Source organism: Polypterus senegalus, chromosome 16 (assembly GCF_016835505.1).
Source record: "Polypterus senegalus isolate Bchr_013 chromosome 16, ASM1683550v1, whole genome shotgun sequence".
In the NCBI taxonomy this organism is placed as follows: Eukaryota; Metazoa; Chordata; class Cladistia; order Polypteriformes; family Polypteridae; genus Polypterus; species Polypterus senegalus.
This window is the reverse complement of record NC_053169.1, coordinates 37,001,743-37,029,455: the sequence shown is the minus strand read 5'-3', so window position 1 is coordinate 37,029,455 and position 27,713 is coordinate 37,001,743. Positions and strand designations below refer to the sequence as shown.

The following is a 27,713-nucleotide window of genomic DNA, read 5'->3' as shown; positions in this document are numbered from 1 at the left end:
CCATAAGTATATGTAAACACCTGACTTCAACTGTACGTAATTCACTTTGTATTGTTTTTGCTTTGTGAAAATTGGAGGTTTGGTTTTATTCATTACTGAAAATCATACTGCCTTTAATTCATTTTATTTTTTGTATGTATGGACTGGCTCTACCATTAAGGTAACTAGGTAGAATATCATAACACTGCACACAATACTTACTGTGTAATTATGTATATTATGCCTATTTTATATTGCTATAATTCTGTATGAGTATTAATATGAATAATTTGTGAACTTAATGAAAAACACCATCATAACATGTATTAGTCATTTGTGTGCTCTCTCTCTCTACATATATATATCTGTATGTATACAGTATATATAGAGAGAGAGAAAGAGAGGTGTGATGGATTGGAGCCCTGTCCAGGGTTTGTTCCAACCTTTCACCCTATGTGAGCTGAGGTAGGCTCCAATAGACTTAGCAGGTTAGAAAATTAAATGAAATGTTACAGTAATTACAGTAATCTGTCAGTAGTCTGCACTTTCCTCTTTCGGCATCCATTTTATATCCATTTTAAACTTAATACAATAAAAAATAAAGTTTAAAAGAACAATAGCAACAGTAAGCAGAACCATCTTCTTCACTTTTAATGACTTCTGTCAGTTATGACCTTCATGCCTGATCTGCTCCATTTTTTTGGGGTTGTGGGGAGTAATCACATAAAATCTGTTAAACTAAGTGGTGAACACTTAGTCAGGTCTAAGTATGAAGATCAGTGAGGTCTTATGGCTGAGGTGATGGACTGGAAGCCACAATTTTAAGGGCTGAAAGTCCAGTGCAGCGTCACTTTTTCGAACTTAGAAGAGCTCACAAACTTACAAAGGATCTTCACAAAAAACAAATTATTAACACATTCAAACAGATTATTTTAATTTTTTTTCCTGACTTTTATTTTCTCAGAGAACGTGACATTCCGTAGTCAGTGGTTTAAACGCTAATAGAAGAAAAGTTAAGTTTAAAATCTAGTCAATAATGGAACTGAACATCGTAGAATAGATGAAAACTATTGTCTGGCTCTACCCTTCCGGTTCTGGTTCATTAAACTATATACCAGGAAAAATAAATAGCTACTGAAATAAGAAAAAAAAAAATCTGTTATAAAAAATTACATAATTCGTTCAAACGGATCATGCATTTCTGAAGTTTATATTTGTAATGTCTTAGACACCACTGCTCCAAGTGAATTGAGTGCTGTCAGGTTTGGGCCTGTGCGCTCCCTTCACTCATTTTGTTTCTGTATTGTTAAATTGTACAGAGAGAAGCAGTGCGGCCTAGAAATGGCAGCTGTTTACTCAATGCATGGATGGTGGGCTGCCTTTATTTTTGTCTGGAATGTGCATCATACTGGACTTTTAGTTCTCTTCTTCTCTGATGTCAATCAGTCGCTGACATCCTCCACTCAGGTTGTATTGGTTCTGTTTGACGGTTGAATGGTTCGCATTGTAGCTAGTCCTGCATAATGAGCAGTTCTATACAGAAGAAACTACTGCTGTGTTTAGGTTTCCTGTTACATCTCCTAAATGCACCCAAATATACAACAATGAAATATTCATTGTCCATCCATGCTGACAACGATTTCATTAACTTTGCTTGCAGACCAATTCTTGTTTCACTTGTGGAGAAGGATAAGAGCTGAATGCAGCCATTTTCAACACCAACTGCGAACTCCTGTTTGCCGTTCCTGAGCTATTATTCCTCATTGTATAATTCCCGCTGTTGTAGAAAGACATCCTACGTATGTTGGCCTCAATTTTACAGCATCCAAACCAACTGAGCATAATGCAAACATCCCGTCTGAATGTTTTCGTGAAAACAGTATACAGGAAAGGGTTTGCACACGAATTAATCGGGTAAAAGAACACCAGCAGGATTTTTGAATGTGTGACTGTGATCAGTGGAACCTTAAAGGCAGCTGAGATGGCAAAGAACAAGATGGGTACCATGCAGGTAAAGTTTGTGAAAACAAGCACTGCCATCCGTTTGGCAATCTTGGCATCTGTGTGTTTGGTGACATAGTGAGGGTTCCTTACAGCAAGGTAAATTTTAATGTAACAGGCACAGATAATGACAAAGGCAGTCGTGTTAAGGAGCAAAATGAAGATGATGTAACTCTGAGAGAGTGGTGTTTCAATATCCATCGGCAAACAGATGCTCACCTTCATGTAGCTGCTTACTCCTAATATCGGCAAGAGTGCCATAGCTACTGAGAAAAGCCAGCCCCCCATCATGATGAACAGAGCATGTCTTAGAGACAGCCTCCGTTCAAGTTGTATGGCATAAGTAATGGTGTACCATCTTTCAAGGGTAATGACTGTCAGGGTATACACAGACAGCTGGCTTGCAAATACAGTGAAGAAGCCAGCAGAGCTGCAACCCGCACCCATCTGCCATTCTATCGCATACTGATTATACTGGCTTCTAGTTCTGTAGTCAGCCGTGGCAATCAGTAGAAGATAAATGCCCATGCAAAAATCAGCAAATGCTAGATTACACATCAGGAACCTGGGAACAGTAAGCTTGTATTGGCTGGTCACGAAAACAACCAGGACTGTTAAGTTGCCCATGATGGCCAGGACGTTAATAAACCAAATAAGGATCCGTAGTAAGTCATAGCCCATGATGTCTTCACAGGGGTTAAAGGCATCCGGTGCTGGGGTGCAATGAAGATACCTTTGTGTCAAACAAAAATCATATTCTGGGTATTGTGAGTCTACCATCAGGGTTTCATCTAGAGTTGAACCTCCAATCAGTCCTGATGAATTGAATGGTGAGGTTGACACACTGTTAAAAGAGATCACAACAGTATTAAAACACAAGTATTATCAAGGAGATCAAATGAATGAGGTCTGGTAACAAAGCAGAAAGCTCATGCACATGTAAAGAAGAGCACACAACATGCTAATGGAGCATCAAATGAGGTTCAGATGGAATGAATGACATTGTATACTGACAGAATCGGAAAAGGCCTAAAATAGTTTAACAGAACTAGAAGGCTGCAAGCAACTTAGAACTGGGCCAACAAGCTTGAGAAGGCTTCAATGATTTATTATTACTAAAACGCATAAGATCACATAATAACAAAGAAAAAGTACAATTACATCTAACCTTAAAGTACTACTAATTGCTATTTAAAATATATCTGTCTATCCATTGAAGAGTGGTGCCTAGTCAGGATGGGGATTACGGGCTGAAGTTGGAGCCACAGGACAAATTTATCAGAGATTTCCTAGCTTTTCATGGCAGTAAGTGGGTCCTCAACAGTTGGGGGTCTCTAGATCACACTCTAGGAGTACAGTGTGGTGGTTTCCAGATTACAGTTCCTACTCCTGGAAGTGATTAGGGGTTTCACCTCAGAATTTGTCTGTGGTCAGGCATTTTCTAACTAGCTTGTTTCTAAACAGCAGGAGGTTTGGCCTTAAAAGCCATTTCAGGTTCAGAAATCCAGTCCACTTAAGAGTGTGGAGGTGACATAAACAAGGGTCCATCATGTGAGAGAAACAGAGGACAGAGGTTGTAGAGAAGGGTAAGGAGGAGGGGATGAAGGACTTAATTGTGCTATGCTGGTGCTCAGTGCCTATCGACGGGGTGTCCTTGTGTATACGAATGTCAAGAGAAAGACCAGAGTATTTATCATTCTGTTTATTTTGTTGAGTTTTTGTTATCCTCTTTATTCTGGATATCTGACCACAAGTTATCAGATCCGAGAAAGACTTTGACCATTTTATCCATCAGAGACTAACAAATAAGATTCTTCCATTTTATCTGAAATATAACTTTAAAGGTATACTTCACCCAAAAATGATATTTTTTGTATATGTTACTTACCCAGGTTTGTAGTGATGGCTGAGAAATATTTTTATCGTATCACAGGTAATTTATCCAGTTGTATGTACAAAACATGCAAAAATGTATGATCTTATTGCTAAAATATTGCTTATTACAGTGCCCTTCATAATGTTTGGGATTAAGACAGACTTTTCCCAGATTTAACCTTCTGCTTCACTGTTTAAAATTACAAATCAAACAATTTAGATGCAATTAAAGTGCAAATTGCAGACTCTCATTTAAGGTGATTAACATACATTTCGGTCGTATCATGTAGAAATGACAACACTTTTTCTTCATGGTCCCCAATTTCATACCAGAGGGCCACTGCCATCCAGTGTAGTGAGGGACCACAAACCCTCAGGAGGCAGTCTCCCTCTATCCTTCTCTCATAATTACATCCCATCTGGTTAATGTACCACTGACCAACCCTGGTTGTGATGCCCATCCATTCCTAACCTTCCTTTTAAATGGCTTTCTGGCCTGGGTAAGGAATCATCCATTGTGGCTGGGGTGCCAGTCAACCCGGGCCTTCTATGACAAAAGTAATTTACTTTTTATTTAAAAATAAACTAGAACACAAAAAATGAAGTAGTTGTTAAATTTTAAATAAAAACCAATCATACTTTTCAAAACTGTTACTCACAGAGTGCAGTACTTACACTTCCATTGAGCTGCTGTCATCTTCACAACGCATAGTTAAAATTTCCCAACTGGCTCCATCTAAGGCCTGTCTGAACAAGATTACACAAAAAACATAATATTCTCAAACCTACTTAATTCAATTCAGTGATGCAGAGGGGTCTATTATAGCAGAATCAGGCAGAAATGAAGTAGCTTTAGACAAGGCCATCACAAGGTTCCCTCCTTCATGTACTTACGACCGCACAGGGTCGATTGGAATTTACCAGTTAACCTAACCCACATTGTCTTTTTGAGACTTCAGACCAAAATGGGAGTAAAGCTACACAGGTAATAGCAGAATGTGCAAATATCACATAGACATGACCGGGTAAAGGATTCAAACTCAGGACACTGGACCTGTGAGCCAGCAGCACAAATTATTGTGCCATATCCAATATAAGACAAATGAAATAAAACATATAAAAATTCATTTAATGATATTATTACTTGGTTTAGTTAGTAATGGGAAAGTTTTGAAGGAATACACTTAGACAACATCTGCAAGATCTAATCAATTATTGATGTGCTCCATAAGGCTTATTCCCACCGGGACAAAGCTGGCAGCACTGCGAGGATTATGTTTTTTGAATTCTCCAACCATCCCTGTTAAGGGGTAAGCTCACAGATATGCAGGTGGATTAGTTTATGGTGTCCTAGATGATGAACTATCTGTCAGGAAGACCACAGTTTGCGAGATTCAAGGACTGTGTTTATGATATTTATTTATTTATGAATTTATTGAGCTCCTGCAAAAAGCCAAATATCCCCCTGAGGAAAAATAAAGTTCTATCTATTTATCTGTACTACAGCATGTACACAAGAATTATATGCATATAATGGAAATAGGATACCAATTGAGTACTGTTTTACACAGTTCAGTAAATAATGTATCTTTATCACTATATATATATATATATATATATATGATTAGTTGTACTTACTTGTTCCTTCTCTTATTCTTAAAGGAGCAACAGTGGCTGGGATACGTTAAATGAGCCTCCTGCAGGTTGATAAATTTATTTAAAGGTGGCAGTTTCTTCAGTGAATAAGACGAATGGGCTATCAGTATGCGAACAGAGTCCAGACCATACAATGGGAGGTACTCAAGTGCAGTGGAAGAGACATCTCTGCAAAATAGTAAAATGGAAATTAACTGTAAAAGTTTACACAGTCTAAAACAAACAGACAAGTGTTGCATTTCTTCTTAGAAGTAGTTCGTTTTCATTGTTCATCCACTTTCTAGGCCTGCTTTTTCATGGGGACCGCAACGTGCAAAGTAATAGACAGGACTGGATAGGTTGTGTCAGCCCTTCAGCGCCTACTCAAGTATACTCACACAATAAGTGAATAAGGCTAATCCCAGCCATGTGTGTGATTGATTGATTTAGAAGTTACACTACATTTTGTTATTTTTGTTTTTAATATCTAACTAATGAAGTGAAAAATGTACCTAACTAATGCCACTTTTACTTTGGCTAGGATATGTTTTCTCAAACAATGAGGTTTATATTTAGAAGCAATTTAAAACATAATACTGTGATTTCAGCCTTAAAATATTTCAGGCTAATTTGTGTAAAAAGTACAAAATTGTTTATTCTGTAGAGCAAATTACACTGGAACCATTTTTTCTCCAAATCAATAAGATATAGCATGTTGTAGTGTTAATAAATAACCTTAACCCTAACCTTAATTCTGGATTTCCCCATCCATCCATCCATCCATCCATCCTCTTCCGCTTATCCGAGGTCGGGTCGCGGGGGCAGCAGGTTAACCAGAGAGGCCCAGACTTCCCTCTCCCCGGCCACTTCTTCCAGCTCTTCCGAGAGAATCCCAAGGCGTTCCCAGGCCAGCCGGAGACATAGTCCCTCCAGCGTGTCCTGGGTCTTCCCCGGGCCTCCTCCCGGTTGGACGTGCCCAGAACACCTCACCAGGGAGGCGTCCAGGAGGCATCCTGATCAGATGCCCGAGCCACCTCATCTGACTCCTCTCGATGCGGAGGAGCAGCGGCTCTACTCTGAGCCCCTCCCGGATGACTGAGCTTCTCACCCTATCTTTAAGGGAAAGCCCAGACACCCTGCGGAGGAAACTCATTTCAGCCGCTTGTATTCGCGATCTGGTCCTTTCGGTCACTACCCATAGCTCATGACCATAGGTGAGGGTAGGAGCGTAGATCGACTGGTAAATTGAGAGCTTTGCCTTACGGCTCAGCTCCTTTTTCACCACGACAGACCGATGCAGAGCCCGCATCACTGCGGATGCCGCACCGATCCGCCTGTCGATCTCACGCTCCATTCTTCCCTCACTCGTGAACAAGACCCCGAGATACTTGAACTCCTCCACTTGGGGCAGGATCTCTCCCCCAACCCTGAGAGGGCACTCCACCCTTTTCCGTCTGAGGACCATGCTCTCGGATTTGGAGCTCCGCTGCGAACTGATCCAGAGAGAGCTGAAGATCACGGCCTGATGAAGCAAACAGGACAACATCATCTGCAAAAAGCAGTGACCCAATCCTGAGTCCACCAAACCGGCCCCTTCAACCCCCTGGCTGCGCCTAGAAATTCTGTCCATAAAAGTTATGAACAGAATCGGTGACAAAGGGCAGCCCTGGCGGAGTCCAACTCTCACTGGAAGCGGGCTGACTTACTGCCGGCAATGCGGACCAAGCTCTGACACGGTTGTACAGAGACCGAACAGCTCTTATCAGGGGTCCGTACCCCATACTCCCGAGCACCCCCACAGGATTCCCGAGGGACACGGTCGAATGCCTTTTCCAAGTCCACAAAACACATGTAGACCGGTCGGGCAAACTCCCATGCACCCTCCAGGACTCTGCTAAGGGTGAAGAGCTGGTCCACTGTTCCGACCAGGATAAAACCACACTGTTCCTCCTGAATCCGAGGTTCACTATCCGGCGGACCCTCCTCTCCAGAACCCCTAATAGACTTTTCCAGGGAGGCTGAGGAGTGTGATCCCTCTATAGTTGGAACACACCCTCCGGTCCCCTTTTAAAGAGGGGACCACCACCCCGTCTGCCAATCCAGAGGCACTGTCCCGATGTCCATGCGATGTTGCAGAGGCGTGTCAACCAAGACAGTCCTACAACATCCAGAGCCTTAAGGAACTCGGTATCTCATCCACCCGGGGCCCTGCCACCAAGGAGTTTTTGACCACCTCGGTGACTTCAGTCCCAGAGATGGGAGAGCCCACCTCAGAGTCCCCAGGCTCTGCTTCCTCATTGGAAGGCATGTTAGTGGGATTGAGGAGGTCTTGAAGTACTCCTCCCACCGACCCACAACGTCCGAGTGAGGTCAGCAGCGCACCATCCCCACCATATACGGTGTTGACACTGCACTGCTTCCCCTCCTGAGGCGCCGGACGGTGGACCAGAATCTCCTCGAAGCCGTCCAAAGTCGTTCTCCATGGCCTCTCAAACTCCTCCCATGCCCGAGTTTTGCCTCAGCAACAACCGAAGCTGCGTTCGCTTGGCCTGCGGTACCTATCAGCTGCCTCCAGAGACCCACAGGACAAAAAGTCCTATAGGACTCCTTCTTCAGCTTGACGGCATCCCTCACGCCGGTGTCCACCAACGGGTTCGGGATTGCCGCCACGACAGGCACCGACCACCTTGCGGCACAGCTCCGGTCAGCCGCCTCAACAATAGAGGCACGGAACATGGCCCATTCGACTCAATGTCCCCACCTCCCTCGGGGCGTGGTTGAAGTTCTGCCGGAGGTGGGAGTTGAAGCTACTTCTGACAGGGGACTCTGCCAGCCGTTCCCAGCAGACCCTCACAACACGTTTGGGCCTACCAGGTCTGACCGCATCTTCCCCACCATCGAAGCCAACTCACCACCAGGTGGTGATCAGTTGACAGCTCCGCCCCTCTCTTCACCCGAGTGTCCAAGACATATGGCCAAAGTCCGGCGACACACACCACAAAGTCGATCATCGACCTGAGGCCTAGGGTGTCCTGGTGCCAAGTGCACATATGAACACCCTTATGCTTGAACATGGTGTTTGTTATGGACAATCCATGACGAGCACAGAAGTCCAATAACAAAACACCGCTCGGGTTCAGATCGGGGGGGCCATTCCTCCCAATCACGCCCTTCCAGGTCTCACTGTCATTGCCCACGTGAGCATTGAAGTCTCCCAGCAAAACGAGGGAATCCCCAGAAGGTATGCCCTCTAGCAACCCTTCCAGAGACTTTAAAAGGGTGGATACTCCAAACTGCTGTTCGGCGCATACGCACAAACAACAGTCAGGACCCTTCCCCACCCGGCGGAGGGAGGCCACCCTCTCGCCCACGGGGTAAACCCCAATGCACAGGCTCCAGTGGGGGCAATAAGTATGCCCACACCTGCTGGCGCTCTCACCGGGGCAACTCCAGAGTGGTAGAGAGTCCAGCCCCTCTCAAGGAGATTGGTTCCAGAGTCCAAGCTGTGCGTCGAGGTGAGTCCGACTATATCTAGCGGAACCTCTGACCTCGCGCACTAGCTTAGGCTCCTTCCCCTTCAGAGAGGTGACATTCCACGTCCCAAGAGACAGTTTCTGTAGCCGAGGATCAGACCGCCAAGGTCCTCGCCTTCGGCCACCACCCAACTCACACTGCACCCAACCTCCTTGGCCCCTCCCATAGGTGGTGAGCCCATGTGGAGGAGGACCCACGTTACCTCTTCGGGCTGTGCCCGGCCGAGCCCCAAGGGAAAACGTTGTCCAAGGTTTTTATTCTTCATCAGAGGTTTATTGAACCGTTCTTTGTCTCATCCCTCACCTAGGACCAGTTTGCCTTGGGTGGCCCTACCAGGGGCATAAAGCCCCGGACAACATAGCTCCTAGGATCATTGGGACATGCAAACCCCTCCACCACGATAAGGTGACGGTTCAAGGAGGAGTCTGGATTTCCCCATTGAATTAATAAAGTTTATCCAATCTAATATAATAACTGTGTGAAGTTTCATCTAGGTGGAGTAATTTGATTTTGAGTTATTGTGTCACCAGACTCACATCCTCACAGACTGAAAGTCATCACTTTGAAAGTGGACAAATCATGTTTAGGAATACCTAAAATATGTAAGTTTCTTAAAAATTTGAACAGACAATTTTGATCTCACAATACTTTCCCTGTATATTATATATGTTATTGTCAATGTGGGAAATTAGGCATTGTGTAGAATGCCTAGGAAATCTATAGAAAGTCGAAAATTGGATGTCAAAGTATGAAATGATTAAAATGTCAAACATTTCCTAGGCATTCTATGCAAAGCTAAGAGGCAAACCGGCAAGTCATTATATACAATGCCTAGGGAAAGTATGTAGCAGATTAAAGTAACACAGATATTTCATGCTTTGCCTAAAAGCATCATGCATTCTATAGATTTCCCAGGCATAGCTGTTTGACTTCAACACTGGAATTCCATCATTCAAATGAGCAGCTTCAGTGCCAGCTGCTTGGAAGCCTATAAAATCGGTGAGCCTACCAAGGCCACACAATCTTCAACTAATGTGGCTGATCAAGCTGTACTTCCACGGCCAGTTAGCTACCTAAAGGAGCAAGAATTGGCACAGACAAGCACAGTGCAGCACCTCAGTATGTATATTGTACCATACCTGTGGCATATGTACAGTAGTTTTCTCTATACAGTAAAATCTACTGGAGCGATTTTCCTTAAAATTGACTGGATTGAACATTTTACATAGGTATTAACTATGACATGTTTCCTTTGTGCTGGGTGATTCACGTTTATGTTGTCATGCACATAGATTTACATTCTTAGAGGCAGATAGACAGGCACACACACAGGCATCACTCTGAAGGTCACATTGTGTTCAGGAGTGTTTAAAATTAGTAAATCCGTTATAAAAAACAAGCAAAAGTCCACATTTTGCTTTCACCTTGGTACTTTACATATATATTTTCTACCTGCAGTAAATGTGGTTGAATAGTATAAAACTTAACAGTAATTTATTGAAATGTCAATAACGTCTGTGGAAAAGTAATGCATAAAAATGCATCTGGTAATAAGTCTTTCATTTTCTCAGGATTTCGGAGTTGTTTGTCATTAATGAACATAAAACCTAATTTACGTCTTAATTTTTGGTCCTAAATGTTTATCCATGAGTATGCTACCGGCTCCCTTTTAATTCATTCATTCAATCTTTATCCATACATTGATTGTGCAATTCAGGGTTACAGGAACAGATTATCATCAGTTTTTCCTAAATCAGAATCATTATTATGGAAATACTGACCTATATTCAACCATCCATTACAATCACATATATTAATATTTAGTGAGAAAAAGATTACAATATGCAAGCTTTTGAGGCAACTCAGGCCCCTTCTTCAGGCAAGATGATGCCTCGAAAGCTTGCATATTGTAATCTTTTTAGTTATCCAATAAAAGGTGTCATTTTGCTTGACTTCTCACTACATTCATAATGGCTAACACGGTACAACACCCTAGTACTACATGTATTAGTATTTAAATTGGAAACAAAAACTACTTGTAAATTAATCCATTCCATTCTTTAGCCACCTCCATTTTATCTTTTTTATCATTTATTAAACTGTTATTAATATGAAATGGTGAAGAATGAGTAACAAATAAAAACAAGAATGAAAGAGTGGATTCTGCAAACTCTTCTGCAGTCTCTTAAATCACTGTTTTTTTCCTTAAAAGTTGAAATAAAACCAGAAATGAATACGAGATCTCCGTTTACCACACTCTGCTGTATGAGCTATCCCAGCAGCGGTGGGCACAATGCAGAAGTCGACCTTGGATGTGATGTTTTCCTATCATTGGCACACCTACACTTCTAGCATGTTAGTCCAGTTAATATTACATCTGTGGGTTGTGACAGGACATACACACACTGCAGAAGAGGGATTCCTAACCAGGAACTGAAGTGGGGTCTAAACACTCTGATAAAGCAAGCATGTGCCTTTACAGTCTTTATAAAACCTGCCTTGTTCTTTTCTGTTTTCTTCTGGAAGCAGAATTTATGCTAGGAGCATCAGGCACTTGAAAGGAGGCCAATCCATTCCAGGCATGCAGCACTACGCATTATCAACATGTCCAATGAGGATTAAACAGAAAGACATCTTTTACTTACAGCACATCTGGGCCTACTGCACCTTTCAATGCATCATTGTGTATCTTTTGTAGTCTTTTATTGCCTTTCAGTATCCTGTGAAGAGAAGAGTGGAGACAATAATCAACACACAAGAAAACAAAGCATAATCAGAAAAGCTACTGAGAATGTGACTCGGTTTTCAGTTTCATAAATTTTTTCTAGAACTTGTTTTTTTTTTTTTCTATTCAGTCCCCTGTTTTCTGAGCATGCTCATATTTGCTCATGAAGTCTGTATTATATATCCAGGTTCTGTTTTCTCATTTAGTACTCCTTCACAGTTCATCCCCATTGGACTCTTGGGGTGCAAATGTGGGTCCTCGTCCTGCTTAGAGTGTGGAAAGCAACTGTCTTAACCAAACATGAGCTCCATTAGCTCAAGGGACTAATCAGGCCTCTAATGGCTGAGGGTATATCCTGCTATGTCCTACTAAAACTATATTTGTGTACACTGTAGCCTTAAGAAATCCATCCCTTCATCCATTATGGAACCTATGCAATCCAGTTGAGAGTTGTGAAAGCTGGGGCCTATTCCAGCCAGCCTACTGCAAGCCAATCCAGTAGAAATATGTACACAAATAACAGAATACTTTATAGAATGGCAAAAGATTCATTGCTTTTGAAATTTAAAGGTATTATACATTGAAAATATAACAAGTTTATTTTACGTTAATTCAGGATAGTCTGCATTGTACAGTATATCAAGTCCTCTATTACAATTTCAAGGAATTTGATAAAAACAGAAAACTTTCACCATATATTTTTGAAATGATCATCACATTTAAAGAAAAATGCTGAAAAGGCAAGACATACGTACACTTTCTCAAGCCTGGTTCCATTAAATGCATGACTTTGTATTTCCCTGAAGCCATTTTTGTACAAGTTCCTAAAAAGGAATCACATATCTTATGGTGTGAAGTGACAAATCTAAGAACTTTTTAACTTTAACTTTCTGAATTTGTTGTATTGTGTACATTACAGAGAATTGTCACTGGGAATTACAAGTCATTTAAAAACAATGCACCGTTGTGTCTAAAAATGATTAACTTTACCTTTCTTACACTTACATTGTTACTTGATCCTTACTCATTCCAAGGAAGGCATTTGATGGAATGGATTTTATAAGTAAATTGTCACAGACCTCCCTGAAATTGAGAAAAACAAACAAACCATTTTAATAAAGAACTTCTATTCATTGATTCATTAATCATTAGACTATCAATATATTAGATTTTATTCTTATTTTAAATTTGTAAACTTGTGAGTTTCTTCATATTAACCACTTAGATTGAAGTCTGTTTTGTGGAGAACAGAAAGATTCCCATCCAAAGGGCAGTTACAGAACTAATGTTGAAAAAGGTGGGTGGAAAGAAAAGGCAATATAGTGCAAAGTAACATTTCTCTTCTAAAAGAATATTGCACATTCATTTATTCATTCATTTATTTATTTAATTTCTAAACCCATATATTCCATTTTTAGCTTGTGATGAGCCAAACCGTATTGTGATGACATTGGGCACAATGCAGGAACAAACACTAAATGGATTGGCAGTCCCTAGCAAGGCAAATTCACCAGGAATTAAATGAATGTTGAATGTTACCTTTCACCATATAACATAGCATCATACATTGAGATGATTAATCAAAAGAACTCTCGATTGGCCCTACATGACTAATCTATTTCATGGAGGAGTGTGTGAGTGGCTGCTGTGACGGGCTGCAGTCCCAACCAGTGTCTAGTCATAATACCTACTTAGGCTCCAGAAACTTTCCATTTTCTAATGGAATAAGCATTTTTAGTTATTAAAGTGGAAAAACATTTGTATTTACTTATTGCATTAAAAGCGACAGTGACACAATATTATTATTTCATTTAATTTTTAAAATAATAATAATAGCAATAATATTAACAATAATGGTAACTTACAGGACAAAATACGACTCCAGGGAAAATATATTCGTCATATCGGGAAATATTTTGATACCAGTGTTACAGATGCTTCTGTTAAAGAAAAAAAGGAAGAAAAAAACATGAAAATATAACATGAAAATGCTCTAATTAACCAAAGACTGGATCAGAAATGGATGGATGTTTGTATACACATGTAAATTTCTTTCAGAAGAGACAAAGATGTAAATGCCTGCATACAAAACACTTTGAACACGTCTGAGTCGCTGTAATGCCAGCTACGGAAAAACACCAAATGTTCTGAAAAACTCACACTGTAGATTTTCTTTTCCAAACTTGCCATCCCCAGTTTTCCTCTGGCACATTTACTTCAGAAACAAAATAAACTGAATTCTTTTTCTCAAGAAATGCGAAAGTACTTTGAAAACAAAAGATACCTTTTCAGAGCACACAAGAAGTTTTTCAAATCAGAGGGTTTAGTTGTAATCAAAGTCAGAATGGCATTGCAAAACGTCATTCACTAAGAAAATCTTATTCAATAACTAGAGGCAAAACTTTAATAAGCAAACTGAGTCAACTTAAAAAGCAAGAGTTAAAATCAGAATATCAAACATTAGCCGTTGACGAGCACTAGTTCACTGCTTGAATCCATCTAGTTCAGGGGTCCTCAATCACGGTCCTGGAGAGCCGCAGTGGCTGCAGGTTTTTGCTCCAACCCAGTTGCTTAATAAAAAGCACTTATTGCTAAAGTAACACTTCTGCTTCACTTTAGTGATTTTGAGCCCTTATTGCTTAATTTTGTCTTAAACAGCTATTTTAATTGCTCCTTATTATCAATAACATGCAAATGACAAGAGAGAGCAGCATTTCTCCATTTAGCTTATTTACATTTACACCTTTGTGTATTTATCTGCACTATTGGGTTTAATTAAATACTTGGAAGAAAAATGAAGAGAAAAAAGTGAAGGACTGAGAATTACTCGTCCATTTTAGCCTTCAAATCATTTGCATGATAGAAAGGGAAAGAAAATCTAGGATATGAGAAGGACCTGACATAGCAGAGTTAATTTAATTTCATAGCTTGTTAGTGCTTTATTGGCAAGAATTGCTTTCTAATTAAGCAACCAGGTCAGAACAAAAACCTGCAGCCACTGCGGCTGTCCAGGACTGGGATTGAGGACCCCTGATCTAGGACAAAGCAGCTCATGTCGCTGCACTGCCATTTTTCACTTCCTGGCATCTGGGCAGACTCTAGCAACCAGGTAAGTTTCCATAAGAATCATTTTAGCCTGTGGAGGCTTTCAGCTTTGTGATGTGACACATTTAAAATTTAAACAAAAAAAAAAATTCTCTGTAAAAAATCTCACCCAAAGAAATAAACCTTTAACCGGAGCGTGAAAGTAAAGCAGTAAAGTGAAACTTTTAAAATATAAAATCGCGTCAGCTAAAAACAAAATTATGCAAAGCACCAAATATTTTTACATTGACAAAATACTCAATAGGTGCCTTTCAACTAAAAAAAAAAAATCTCTTTTATTCCAGATGCCCCCACTCAACAGACAATAAAAGGGCGCTCAAGCATTACGGAAGAATACTGCACATATACTCTTAATTATATTGATTCTTAAATGGTACCCTTCTGGATTGTGTGGATCCTTGTAGAACCATTACTAGCTAAAGTACCTTTTCACTCTGGGAGAGGTCCTTTATAAATGAAATTTCTTCTTTAGACTTTAAAAGGGTTTTTAATATGTGGACAAAACTGAAATCTTGAATGTATAGTAGGCTACCTCACAAGATACTGACAGGTCAAGATAACCTGATGTTAGTCTCGTTATTGTATGCAACAAGAGTCGCTTTAAAATCACAAGTTCATTGGTATTTTACTAATTTGCTATCATCTTTTCATGGTAATTTATGGAACCTGCTTTGGATCTAAATTAATAAAGGCTCCTTCTGGGACCGCCATGTGGATGGCTCTTTCATTCTTGATATTGTGTTCCATATAAACAGAAGGAGAAGACACAGAAAGTGCTTCATCATCAGGACAACAGTTTCTGGTCCACTTCAGTGAAGACAGGATACAGACTTTCCTTTTGTCTACAATGATCTCCACAGGCCTACAGGTGAAAATGTCAAGGGGCTAAACTGAGGGGTAAGACATCAGGGGCAGCAAATGGCAAGCAGAAACTGTTGGCGCTGTGTACCTTTAATTTTATTTTTGACACACATCTGTCCAATTAAACTATCAACTAAAGACTCTTATTGGTTGCAGACTGATAAATTAAGTCTCCTTATGCAATCTGCAATTATCAATGTCATCTTGGTTGCTTATTTAAACTTTTTTAGATCTTTCAAGCAAAACATGCAGCAAAAAAATAACAACTAAGAATATAAATCAATAATCAATGTACCCCCACAATGACATTAATTAATGTTTGTATTATTTTTTTCTACCTACCCCACTGTATTCAGCACAGATAATAAAACACTATTTCAATATGAAGTCCAAGAAGATACACTTTCCTTAGATCCAATACAACTTTTGAAAGTAACTTTTAATCTTTAAAGCAACCTTAAAATGCTGCTATAATAAACTTGTACAGCCCCAATTTGCTGAGTTGCATTCAAATTTCTAGCAAAAATGTTAAAAACTCTTTATATATTTTAAGCATATAAAGTACATGATCTTCACTTTAATCCTTCAGCTAGCAACACTGGATCATAATGATATTTTTCTGTGTTGCTCTGTTGAAATTTTAACAATAAGATAACACATTCAACCTTTGTACCAATGTATTAAATGATAATGATTTCTTCAATTTATTTTTTCAGTACTGAAAAAACCTGCTCAAGAGCACTGACTTTGCCATAACATACACGACATAACATTCTCAACCCCACTTCATCGAATTCTATGTCATATGGGCAGTGCAGACTTCATTTTTTTTTTTTTTTATTAGAACATTAGAACAATCCCGATGAGAACACGCCATTCAAGCTCGCCAGTCCCATCCACTTAATTCTTCAAAAATAATATGAAGTCGTGTTTTGAAAGTCTCTAAAGTCTTACTGTCTACCACGCTACTTGGTAGCTTATTCCAAGTGTCTTTGATTCTCTGTGTAAAGAAAAACTTTCTAATGTTTGTGTGAAATTTACCCTTAACAAGTTTCCAACTGTGTCCCCGTGTTCTTGATGAACTCATTTTAAAGTAACAGTCTTGGTCCACTGTACTAATTCCCTTCATAATTTTAAACACTTCAATCATGTCTCCTCTTAATCTTCTTTTGCTTAAATTGAAAAGGCTCCGCTCTTTTAATCTTTCCTCGTAATTCATCCCCTGTAGCTGTGGAATCAGCCTAGTTGCTCTTCTCTGGTCCTTTTCTATAGTAGTGCTGTACTGCAAAAAATGCATATGCAAAAACTAGGCAAAAAACCTTAAATGGGAGTTGTTTTGCATTCATTTAGCAACAAAATCTTCTAATGGGTAAGCAAAATTTACTTGACAGTAAAAGTAAGATAAATAATCATAAATACAAATTGTTTGATAAGTTGATAATTCTTACAATAAGGAAGACAAGATTTAATGTCATCATATAAATGATTTCCACTTGCTTAGATTTAATTTTTTGCTGTGTGCTATATCCTTTCTGTATCCTGGAGACTAAAAGTGTACACAATACTCTAGATGAGGCCTCACCAGTGCGTTATAATGTCACATTATATTTTACTATGGCTTAAATGAAGACAGTTCCCATGTGTAGGCTAAAAGTCTGCACAGCATGCTTATTTAACAAGTGTTCAAAAAGTGAAATGAATTACCAAAGGCAACATTCCTACCACAGTGACAGTTAATGTTCTAAACGGTTTTAAAAAGATTATACCACAGATCTACTCTATCCATTTATCATTCCATCCATTATCTGAATCCAACTTTGAATCAAAGCAAGACACCATTCTACTAACTAACATTAAAGTCAAATATTTAATTTTCAAAAGCTGAATTTAATTTTTGTTTCTCACAGATATCTTAATTTTGGAAGGTTGCTGAAGGCTCCTTGACTGATGTCCATTAGACGTCTGGTATTTTGAATAGAACTGTAAGGGAGAAAAATGAATTGGCATGAGTAAACCATGTTCAGCATTTTATGTGTCTTAAGTGGATTCCAAGTTAAAGCCATCAAAAATACTCATCAAACCTTCTTAATCCAGTTCAGGGTTTCAAGGGTTGGTGTTTTGAAGGACCGTTGGGGCTCCGCCCAGTCGTTAATTTTATCAGCCTACAGACCCTGGCACCTCCCATCTTTCTTTGTTGCTATGCAACAATTACTGACCAAATGTCATGTGATGTAGGGGCATGGGAAATGAATTTGAGTGTCTCAGAAGGTGCTTTGCTCAAGAATTTTGCTTCACACCTCTTCAAATTCCCATCTGAGCTCTTTCTTGTTCAGCCTTTACACTTTCTTTTTCGCATACAGTGATTGTTCCTTTGGCTTAATATATGGATTTTTTCAGTATCATTTAGTGATTTGGGTACCTTTTGGATTTTTGATCTTTAGCTTATTTTTGATTGCGGTTGTTAGATTTGTCCTTTTTGGCTTTGTTAATTATATTCATCTGTTATTCTGTATTTGATCTGTAGCTTTTTTAAATTTTCATTTTACTTTATGGACATTCTTTATATTTACCAACCAGTCTTCTACTTCTACAGATCCTTTGAATAACTGCTTTGATGTGTGTAGTCAGCTCATGTTTCAATGTCCATGTTCCAGCCTCCATAGGAGCTTCAAAGCCAGTTCATACATGGCCATTTCAACATCATCTGATGTGTCAGGACTCAACCCTAGACAAGATGTCAACTCATCAAAGTACACACTCACACGCATACAAACCCATTAACTCCAGGCAAATTTATAGTTAAGAAAAAAACAAAGGTGAAGTCATGGATATAAGGGGAAGAAAGTTCAAATTCCACACAGACACTGAAAAAGCTGGAGATTGAGTCCAGGATTCTGAAGTTGTGATGCAGCCGAGCTAACCACTGCACCACAATGTAGAAATAGCAATGATTTTAATTTGAAGACAGATCATTATGTTTTTTCTACTTTTATTTAAAGCACTATTCATCCATCTTTTTAATCCACTTAGCCTGGGCTGGGTCATGGGGCAGGTGTGGCCTATCCGATCAACCCTACCCCAACCCAAACTCCATCAAAGGGTAAATACACCTATGCTAGGGCCAATTTAGCAACGCCAGCTCACCTAAGATGTACAGTATGTCTATGGACTGTAGGAGGAAACACATGCAGACAACGGGAAAACATGCAAACCTCATGCAAGGAGCACCCAGGATATGAACTCTTCCATTTTTTTTTAAAAAAAAGGTTAGTTTCCATAAAAAATAATACAGTATGTGTCTAAATAACTACAGTTTAAAGGGATCTAAGAATTTTAAAACATTCCTAAGTGTTCTAATATAATTTTCTGTTTTCTTATTCTGCTAAGTACCAACATATTTAATGTTGCCTGCATAAAAAGCAGAAGCTCTCCCACTGCTGTGCTCATGGCTTGAATATCAGTATTCCACTACGGACAGGGCTGCAGCACAACAACTCAACCCTTTTCCGACCATCTCTACATTTATGGGGTCATTTGTTTCAAATAATTGTTGCTGGTGCAACTACATTTTTGTGTGTTTAAAAATACATTTTACTGTCAAGATTTACATATTACACGTACAGTACTTGCAAACAAACAATTTGACTGATTTAAAAACTTTTTGCCTAGCTAGATAAGGAGTATATTCATCATAACTGTGCAGGTTATTTGGTCATAAAATATGTTTCTCTTTAAAAGAAAGTAAAGATCCAAAACTTGTATCACCTATAGGCACATTCGAGTTAGCAGACAGCTGCAAAAACTGCAGTGTGAAATGGAATAGATGGAAAATTAGGTATTTTAATATTAAGTTATTGTTTTCAATTTTGTAGATTAAAAAATTACTTTTAATACTGCCAGTCTTTAATTTGGATTAATAAAAATGACTTTGGCAACAGTAGGCTTCTCTTGGACAGCTTAAACAGAAAATTACTACTCACATTTCTGAAAGATTGTGCAAGCTGCTAAAAGAATGTTGCTCTAGTCTTTCAAGGAAGTCACTCTGTGAGATTTCACTGTGGAGAAAAAAAAATGAAAAGAGTAATAGTAATTAATCTCAATTGATCATCTTGTGTGACTCTTATTATTTATTTTTAATTCAAAGCCCTTTGTTACTTGGCAAAAGAATTACATTAAAGCACAGAACTCAATGGTTAATCACTACCCCATTGACATGCTTTCATTTTGCAGCCGAGCCACAATTTGTATATCCAGGTGGGATTTCTGAAGCTGCTTCAGTGTCCTTCACAAGATGTTGACATTGGGGGAATTTAGCAAATGTATTTTGGTCTTGGGTGAGTACGTGCTGGAGTGGGCTGCTTTCTGCCTTACACCTGATACTGTTGCTGTACTACTTATACTTTTATTTTTTTTCATTTTTTTATTTTTTTTATTTTTATTACTATTTAATTTAATATTGTTTCTTTGTATCAGTATACTGCTGCTGGATTATGTGAATTTCCCCTTAGGATTAATAAAGTATCAATCTATCTACTATCTATCTATCTATCTATCTATCTATCTATCTATCTATCTATCTATCTATCTATCTATCTATCTATCTATACAGATCAGTTGCAGTTTTGAGAGAGAATGGAGTCGGAAGATGGCAGGGAGAAGTCAGAATTCAAGCAGAAGAAGAAACAATTTAATAGACAAAGCTCATGAGGTGTAATCAGAATCGTAGTCAAAGAATAGAGTGGTAAGTTGTCAAACAAGAAGTGTACACATAACACAGAACCAGAAAAACAGGAGACATAAATCATAATTAGAAGGCAGAAATAAATGTTGTAACCAATACATTAAAAACTAGTAATATAGATGTGATTCAAAAGCACATAAATTAGCAAAAAAGGGTTAGGACCTACAAAGATTTCCACAATACCAAGCCAGGACCTTCACTGGCCTGCCTAATGATAGGCCTTACCCCAGGAATCCTTTAGCCTCGGGGAAGAGACAGGCTTCTCCAGCCTGCACAGGCCCAAAATATGCTCAGGCTTTTACAGTTCAAATAAATTACTATAAATATCTACAATATCCAATAAATAAATAAATATCTGGTCAACAAAGATAAGTACTTTGTAAACATTTATTAAAGTATGAAAGCAAAAATTAGTTTTGCATAAAAGGCGAAAACCTAAAGCAAATAAAAACAAATACATAAAACAGAGGCAGTACCTTAAAGGAATATTCCACACAAAAATGATATTTTTGTATATGTTACTAGTTTGTAGTTGTTGTCAAGAAAAAATTTTAATCTCATGTTTTTGTGGAGAAAGTACAAGGATTCTAATAGAACGGGACTTAGTAGTGATCAGTGCTGGACAACGGCAAACAATGTGAAAAACATCCATGAAAAAATTCTCATCTAACTCCTCTCGCACAACCCACTTTTTTCTTATCCATTTGTATGCTTAAAACATGCAAAAACATGCATTTTTTGCTAAAATATCCCATAGTGGTTTAGCTGAACAACTTGCTTATACCAGTAAATTGGTGCATCAATTAAATTCTTGCCAAAAGCCATTTTCACCGGGAGGGTGCAATGTCAATGTCCTGCTCTCATAGCCTGGATATCAGGGTCAAAGGCCTGTCCAAACTCATCCATCCTCATCGGCTGAGTTAACCACGATGACCTAGGTGCCCCAGGCAATTGGAATGCGTCAAAAAAATACCAGCTCCTGTTTATGTACACCAGCCATTTCAACAGGACTGCATTAAAAATAATGTGCAATAAAATAGACACCCCTGCCAATACTGACTAGCTGCACCAACAGAAATGAGTTAATGAGTTGATCGAGCCTGATAAGAGGTGAAAAGTGTCTGGCCCGTCCAATAGATGCCAACAGATAAGTTTGGTGCTATTTTTGTGGCTGCTGGCAGGCTTAACAGTTACATGTGTGTTTTTCTGTCTGTATTATGCCATGCATTTGGAAAGGTTCCTGCACAGGCTAAAACACTGATAACTGGAGGGGTTGAATAATGAATAATCTCCACATTTAAATCATTGTTTTTGAAATGCTAATAAATTGTACGTTGAATGAAATATCAATGCAAATACAGAAGTCCCACAGTTGAAGTGTGAAGAAGAGATTTTAAAAAATCACAAAGTTAAAAGAAAAAACATTCAGTCACAATTTAAAATGCCATGAGGTAAGTCTGGAGCCTGTGTCGATCATTCTAGTAACTGACGGCCTGTTTGCATGTTCTCCCCGTGTTAGTGTGGGTTTCCTCCCACAGTCCAGAGACATGCAGGTTAGGTGCATTGGCGATTCTAAATTGTCCCTAGTGTGTGCTTGGTATATGGGTGTGTGTGCCCCGTGGTGGGCTGGCGCCCTGCCCAGGGTTTGTTTCCTGCTCCCTGTGTTGGCTGGGATTCACTCCAGCAGACCCCCGTGACCCTGTAGTTAGGATATAGCGGGTTGGATAATTGATGGATGGATGTTTTGTTGCTGTTATTTTTCAGCCAGGGTTTCTCCCCAAGTTGGAGTTCATATTCTTGTTTTATGGTATTTTTTGTTCACTTTTGGGTCGTTGCATTTTGTTAGTTACTTTCATATATTCTGTGCTTTGTGTACTAAACCTGGGTTATGTTCAACTACATGTCTTGATAGTTTGCTCCATGGATATGACATCAGTATGAATAAATCCATGACTGCTTTCTTGAAATGAAATAATTTCATTTGGAATGGGAGACTGTAATAGCTAAGTCTTACCCTGAACTGTTTTGAAATAAAAAAAATCTTGCACTTTTTATTTAGATTTTTCTGGTATAGTTGATGAATCCTGTGGAAAGAAAATTGTATGTAATTTGGAATGTAAAGCAAAAGTGACATACACAATGTTGTGATACAAACATGACCCATAACGGCAGGCCAGTACCTTCATTAGACAGCCCAGGTGAGGCACAGCCAGTCCAGCATGCTCTAGACAACTACTTGCTGGCTTTAGTCTGGCAAGGCCTAAAGTGGGGAAAAATGGGATAACAATTCAACATTTAAAGAAATGTCCCAAAATATATTCAAATGCCATACAAGTGAAGGGATATCAATGCAATTACAGAAGTTCCACTGTTGAAGTGTGAAGAAGAGATTTTTAAAAATCACAAAGTTAAAATAAGAAACATTCTGTCACAATTTGAAATGCCATGAGATTTTCTAAATTTACACATTGCTCAAGCCATAACAAAACCATTCCAAGTTTTTTTTTTTTTATTATTAAGTGGAAACTGTAATATATTTCCAGGACAAAGAAGATCTCGTCATGTGGTCAACTGAAGGATTTGACAGAGGTTCACTTCATACATTCATCTCTCGCTAGGCATAGAAAATAGACTTTAGCTGCTAGATATCTCATTTGTAGTCCTCAAAAGACATCAGATCTTATTTCACCTGCCTATTATGTTCAGTACGAAGGAAAGAATAAAAAAAAGTCTTCAAAATATCTTGAGCTACTTCTACTAGTTGTGACTATGCAGTCCTGTTCCATTCATTATAAACTTCCACATCAGGATGAAATTATCAGATAGCACTTGAATGAAACTTGGAAGGATCATTGACCTGCAATTCATACTGCTTTGGTCATGGCAAAATTTTTACTATACGAGTGTCAGTCTCACAAACCATGACCCATTTTAGGTAACCCAGTGGCTACTCTTACAGTATTCTGGATTGTTCTAACTAGGCTGTCTACATCCAGGGAGGGGCCCAGCTAAACAGAGAAAAAGGAACACACCTCCTCCATGCCCCATTAATTTCCAAATTGTGGTCCCCCTAAATGAATCCTAAAATTTCCCCAACCTGAATATAACTACAATATCACATTGCAAAAAAAAAAAATCAGTCCCATCATCTAGACAACTTCTTTTTTGTTTAATTCAGTCTCTTTTTACAAGATAAATACAAAGAAATGAAAGGCACTTTATGATAGATAGATAGATAGATAGATAGATAGATAGATAGATAGATAGATAGATAGATAGATAGATAGATAGATAGATAGATAGATAGATAGTTCCTCACCGATCCACAGGGTGGAACTGTATTCTAGCGCCTCCTCCTCTCTCTGCAGACTGGATGATTGACAACCTCACCACCTCTGATGTCACTTTAAGTGTCAATCCACCTGGACCCACCTCTTCCTGCCTCTCCTGTATTTACCCAAAATTGTTGCCGTCTTAGATAGTCCAATTTCAGACTCATGTCTTCAGAGACTTTCTTTTTTGGCTGAAAAGCGTAATTTATTTTGCCTTTACAATATATGGGGTCACGATGTCATCCCAAATCTTTATTTTGTCTTTGTCCTCTTTTACAATAGATTGATACAATTTTAAGTACTGTATGTATTTTTGTATTAATTAGTTTAATTCTTATGTTTTTATTTATGTTTTGAATTGAAATTAAGTAAGTAATTTTTACCTCTTGGTTTTCATTATTTTCATGATGCCATGGTAATAGTCATGTGATAATGTTGTTGCGCTTGTGACGTCAAGGACCATTACATATAAATATGATGCTGAGCACACATTCAGATTATCCCTCAGGGGTTATAAACTCCTTGTTTTCATTAGTAGAAAAGTTAGCTTGTAAACTAGTAGGCTCCAGTGTCAGGTTTGATCTTCTGGTTTTGAACTCCTTCCTTTCTGACTGTCAGCCTTTGTTATGCTCTTTGGTGTTTGGTTTCTGGGTTTTATTTGGCTTTATGGTTCTTTGACCCTTGCCTTCTATTATTTTGACTATTGTTGTGGGGTTTGGTTGGGAGCACTGCTTTGGTTGAATGCCAGGAAATTGAGATTGCTTAGAGATGAAGTAGCAAATGTGGACAAAGGAGGACAAGAGACCACCTTTTTGGGCCATGGATATACTTAACGCTATGTGACATATGAGATTGAGGACGCTGCTGCTCCACAACAGTGTACTGACTATAATTGCGTGTGTACTTTAAGTAAATCTGGAGGATTCCACCAGGTTGCAGTGTAAGAAATCATCGCGGTGAGAAAACAATGTCCAGGTTTGCTGTGTTGGGAGTTGAGAGAAAAAAGATGTTAAAGATAATTTTTTTTTTTTTGAATTCTGGTGCTGTTGTGAAGGTGCCAAAAAAAATAACAGCAACACAGAAGATGGTATGTGAGACCTTTAAATGTATCACATCATTTCGTTAGGGAATATGCAAGGCTTGCATTTCCTGTGTGAGAAATGGATGATGAGAGCACCATGAATACATTCACATGTCAGTATTTAAGTCTGATGATTTGCTTCACCGCATCGACCCATTCATCAAACATGCCATGATGCGTGCATTCTGAGTGTGAAGTATAAAACTTTAGTCCTCCTAGGAGCAAGGCAGCAGCAGGATGCCACTCCCAGGTTTCAGCCAAATATAGGTGTGCCTGGCCCGTTAAGTAGATGGATGCCTGCTTCCCAAAGGTCAAAGATGACCTAGAACCATTGGTCTGCCAGTTGTTTGTGACCCTGGAAGTAGTCAAGAGCTGCACTTTAAAAGAAGCCTCCCTTCCTCAGTCTGGTAAACTTGGAGAAAGATGTAAAGAGGAGGACAAGAGCTCGCCTCATGAAGAAGGGGCCTGAGTTGCCTCGAAAGCTTGAATATTGTAATCTTTTCAGTTAGCCAATCGAAGGTCTCAGAAAGTAAAGGAAAGACTTTTTCTGAAGAAGAATATAAGCATAGTGGGTTTTTTTTCTACTTTTGCTCAATTATGAAATTTTGCCTGATCAATCGTCATCTGCTTGTCTTGACAATTATGATTTAAGTCTGTTTGCTTGAGTCTCAAAAACAGAGCAGAAATAAATAAAAATAATGTATGAGCGAAGTGCTCTTGAAACAAAAGATATTCTCCTTTGGCCATAGCCTACACACCCTCCTCCTTTAAGACCAATTGCTGTCTCCCCACCCTTAAGTCCATTTCTTCTTTGCTTTAGGCCACTGTTCTTTTTATTGAGGATTAATTTTAAAATCGGAATCCATTAATGATGTGAATTGTGGGATAGCACTGAATACACATAAAAAAATCTATGACACTCTTTATTTAATAAAAAGTAATTCCATAGCAAAGAATGCCAAAGAACAGAAAAGGCCAAAATGAAGAATTTGAACTTACACCTTCTTACATTAAGTTTACTTATTTGGCTGCCACCTTTATCCAAGGTGACTTGCGACATTTGAGATACAACTGGTTACATTTCTTTTGGTTTTCCAGTTGGAGCACATACAGGTCCAGTGATTCGCTCATGGACACACAGTCTCAGTAGCGGGATTTGAACCCACAACCTCAGGGTTTGAAGTCCAAAGCCTTAACCACTACATCACACTTCCTGCCTTCCTATATATTCTTATATCTATAAGTGCGATTGATGTGTGTTACTCATCATAATGTCCCTACCCCATGTCTCCTGGTGAAGTACACACTCAGCCAGCTCTATTTCAACCAAGTTAAGGACCATGTAATGCCCAAATTGATGGAGAGAAGACCACTGGACTTGTACATGTCTACAACTTTTAAATGGAAAACCTAATCCTGTGTTCCTCGCCTCTGGAACTTGCGTTTACATTTTCATTTATTTGTTTAGCAGATGATTTTAACCAAAGCAGCTTACCAAACAGGTCAACATAACTGAGTATACATCAGTCTGAAGGACTGTTAGAAAACAAGTGTTATAGGACAAAATTGATCACCACAAGTGTACAGCTCAGAACAAAACACAAGCGAGTTACAACTTCTAGATTATGAAAACTTTATAGTCAATATCAGTTAGACAGAAATTCACCAAACAATAGAGTTATTAAAATGCATCTTAAACACATTGAGGGAATCAGTATTTTGAATGAAGGTGGGCAGTTCATTCTACCAGCTAAGAGCTACACAAGAAAAGAGTGTGAATTGAGATTTAATGCCACACTGTGGTGGCACCACCAGATGCTCTTTGTCAGCAGAACTGAGTTTTCGAGAAGAAGCATGGGACCTCACAAGTCTCTCTGTATATGTAAGTCTTGACATGTTGACTCTTCTGTAGGCAAGCATCATTTGAACTTAACTACACAGAGCTAATGCAGTGATCTAAAAAGAGCTGAACAGTGAGGTGGTGCTGAACAGATGGATGAGTTTGGATAACAAGAAAGTCAATCTTTGCCAGGCTGAGCTGGAGATGGTGTTCCCTCATCCAGATTGCAATTTCAGTAAGATGTACAGAGATTCTAGCTGATGCGGTGCAGTCCTCTGTAGGGAATTACAGGTACAACTGTAAATCATCGACATAGCACTGATAAGTGAATCCAGGGGATTGGATGAAAGGACCTAGTTAGGAGGTACAGTATATAGGAGGAAGAAGAGAGGGATCAGTGCCAAGCCTTGGGACACTCCAATGCTTGCCTGATGCATCCTTGACATCTCTCCTTTCTAGGACACATGGCAGCATCTGCCCAAGTGGTAGAACTCATATTCCCTTTGGACAGTCCCAGTTGAGCCAAGGTCAGAGAGGATGGCAAGGAGGACATGGTGGATGACCATGTCAAAGGCAGAGGAGAAATCTAGCAGGATGAGAACAGATGACATGTTGGTAGCTCTAGCCTGCTGTAACATATTGACAACAGTAAGTAGAGCTCTGTCAGTGGAAAGGTCCTTCTTGAAGTCTGACTATCACCTACTGTATGACTACTGGGCAGAAGTCAGCAGGATTCTGAGCCGTCCTTGGCCTTTGTTGTCATCTTAGTAGAAGGACATACAGTCTAAACATATATAGGGTCATATATAGGTCTGTGTCATCCTTTATAATCTCCACTGTCACACCACACACAGCAGCCAAGTACTCACGCAGAGTTCCATAGAAGGACTGGCAGCCTACAACTGCTTGCTTAATGTACTGGTAACAGCTTCTTGGCCCTTACAAACATAAACCATAGTTGCTTTTAGTATTTTTTATTGTACTTGGCACTTAAGTTTTAATAT

The 27,713-nt window shown here is 39.2% G+C and overlaps 1 protein-coding gene across 1 annotated transcript in view; it reads right to left on the bottom strand.

The window, feature by feature from the left end:
* Window positions 1-1,247: 1,247 nt before the first annotated feature.
* The window catches only part of LOC120516972 (lutropin-choriogonadotropic hormone receptor-like), a 40,895-nt gene continuing 14,429 nt past the window's right edge, over window positions 1,248-27,713 (bottom strand). Inside the window, exons 3-11 of the mRNA XM_039739012.1 lie at window positions 19,696-19,770; window positions 17,621-17,695; window positions 13,615-13,689; window positions 12,755-12,832; window positions 12,505-12,573; window positions 11,670-11,744; window positions 5,494-5,679; window positions 4,531-4,602; window positions 1,248-2,824 (exon numbers count right to left, since the gene is read on the bottom strand). Of these exons, the coding sequence (XP_039594946.1) occupies window positions 1,624-2,824; window positions 4,531-4,602; window positions 5,494-5,679; window positions 11,670-11,744; window positions 12,505-12,573; window positions 12,755-12,832; window positions 13,615-13,689; window positions 17,621-17,695; window positions 19,696-19,770 (1,906 nt within the window). The 3' untranslated portion in view covers window positions 1,248-1,623. The remainder of the gene's footprint in view (window positions 2,825-4,530; window positions 4,603-5,493; window positions 5,680-11,669; window positions 11,745-12,504; window positions 12,574-12,754; window positions 12,833-13,614; window positions 13,690-17,620; window positions 17,696-19,695; window positions 19,771-27,713) is intronic.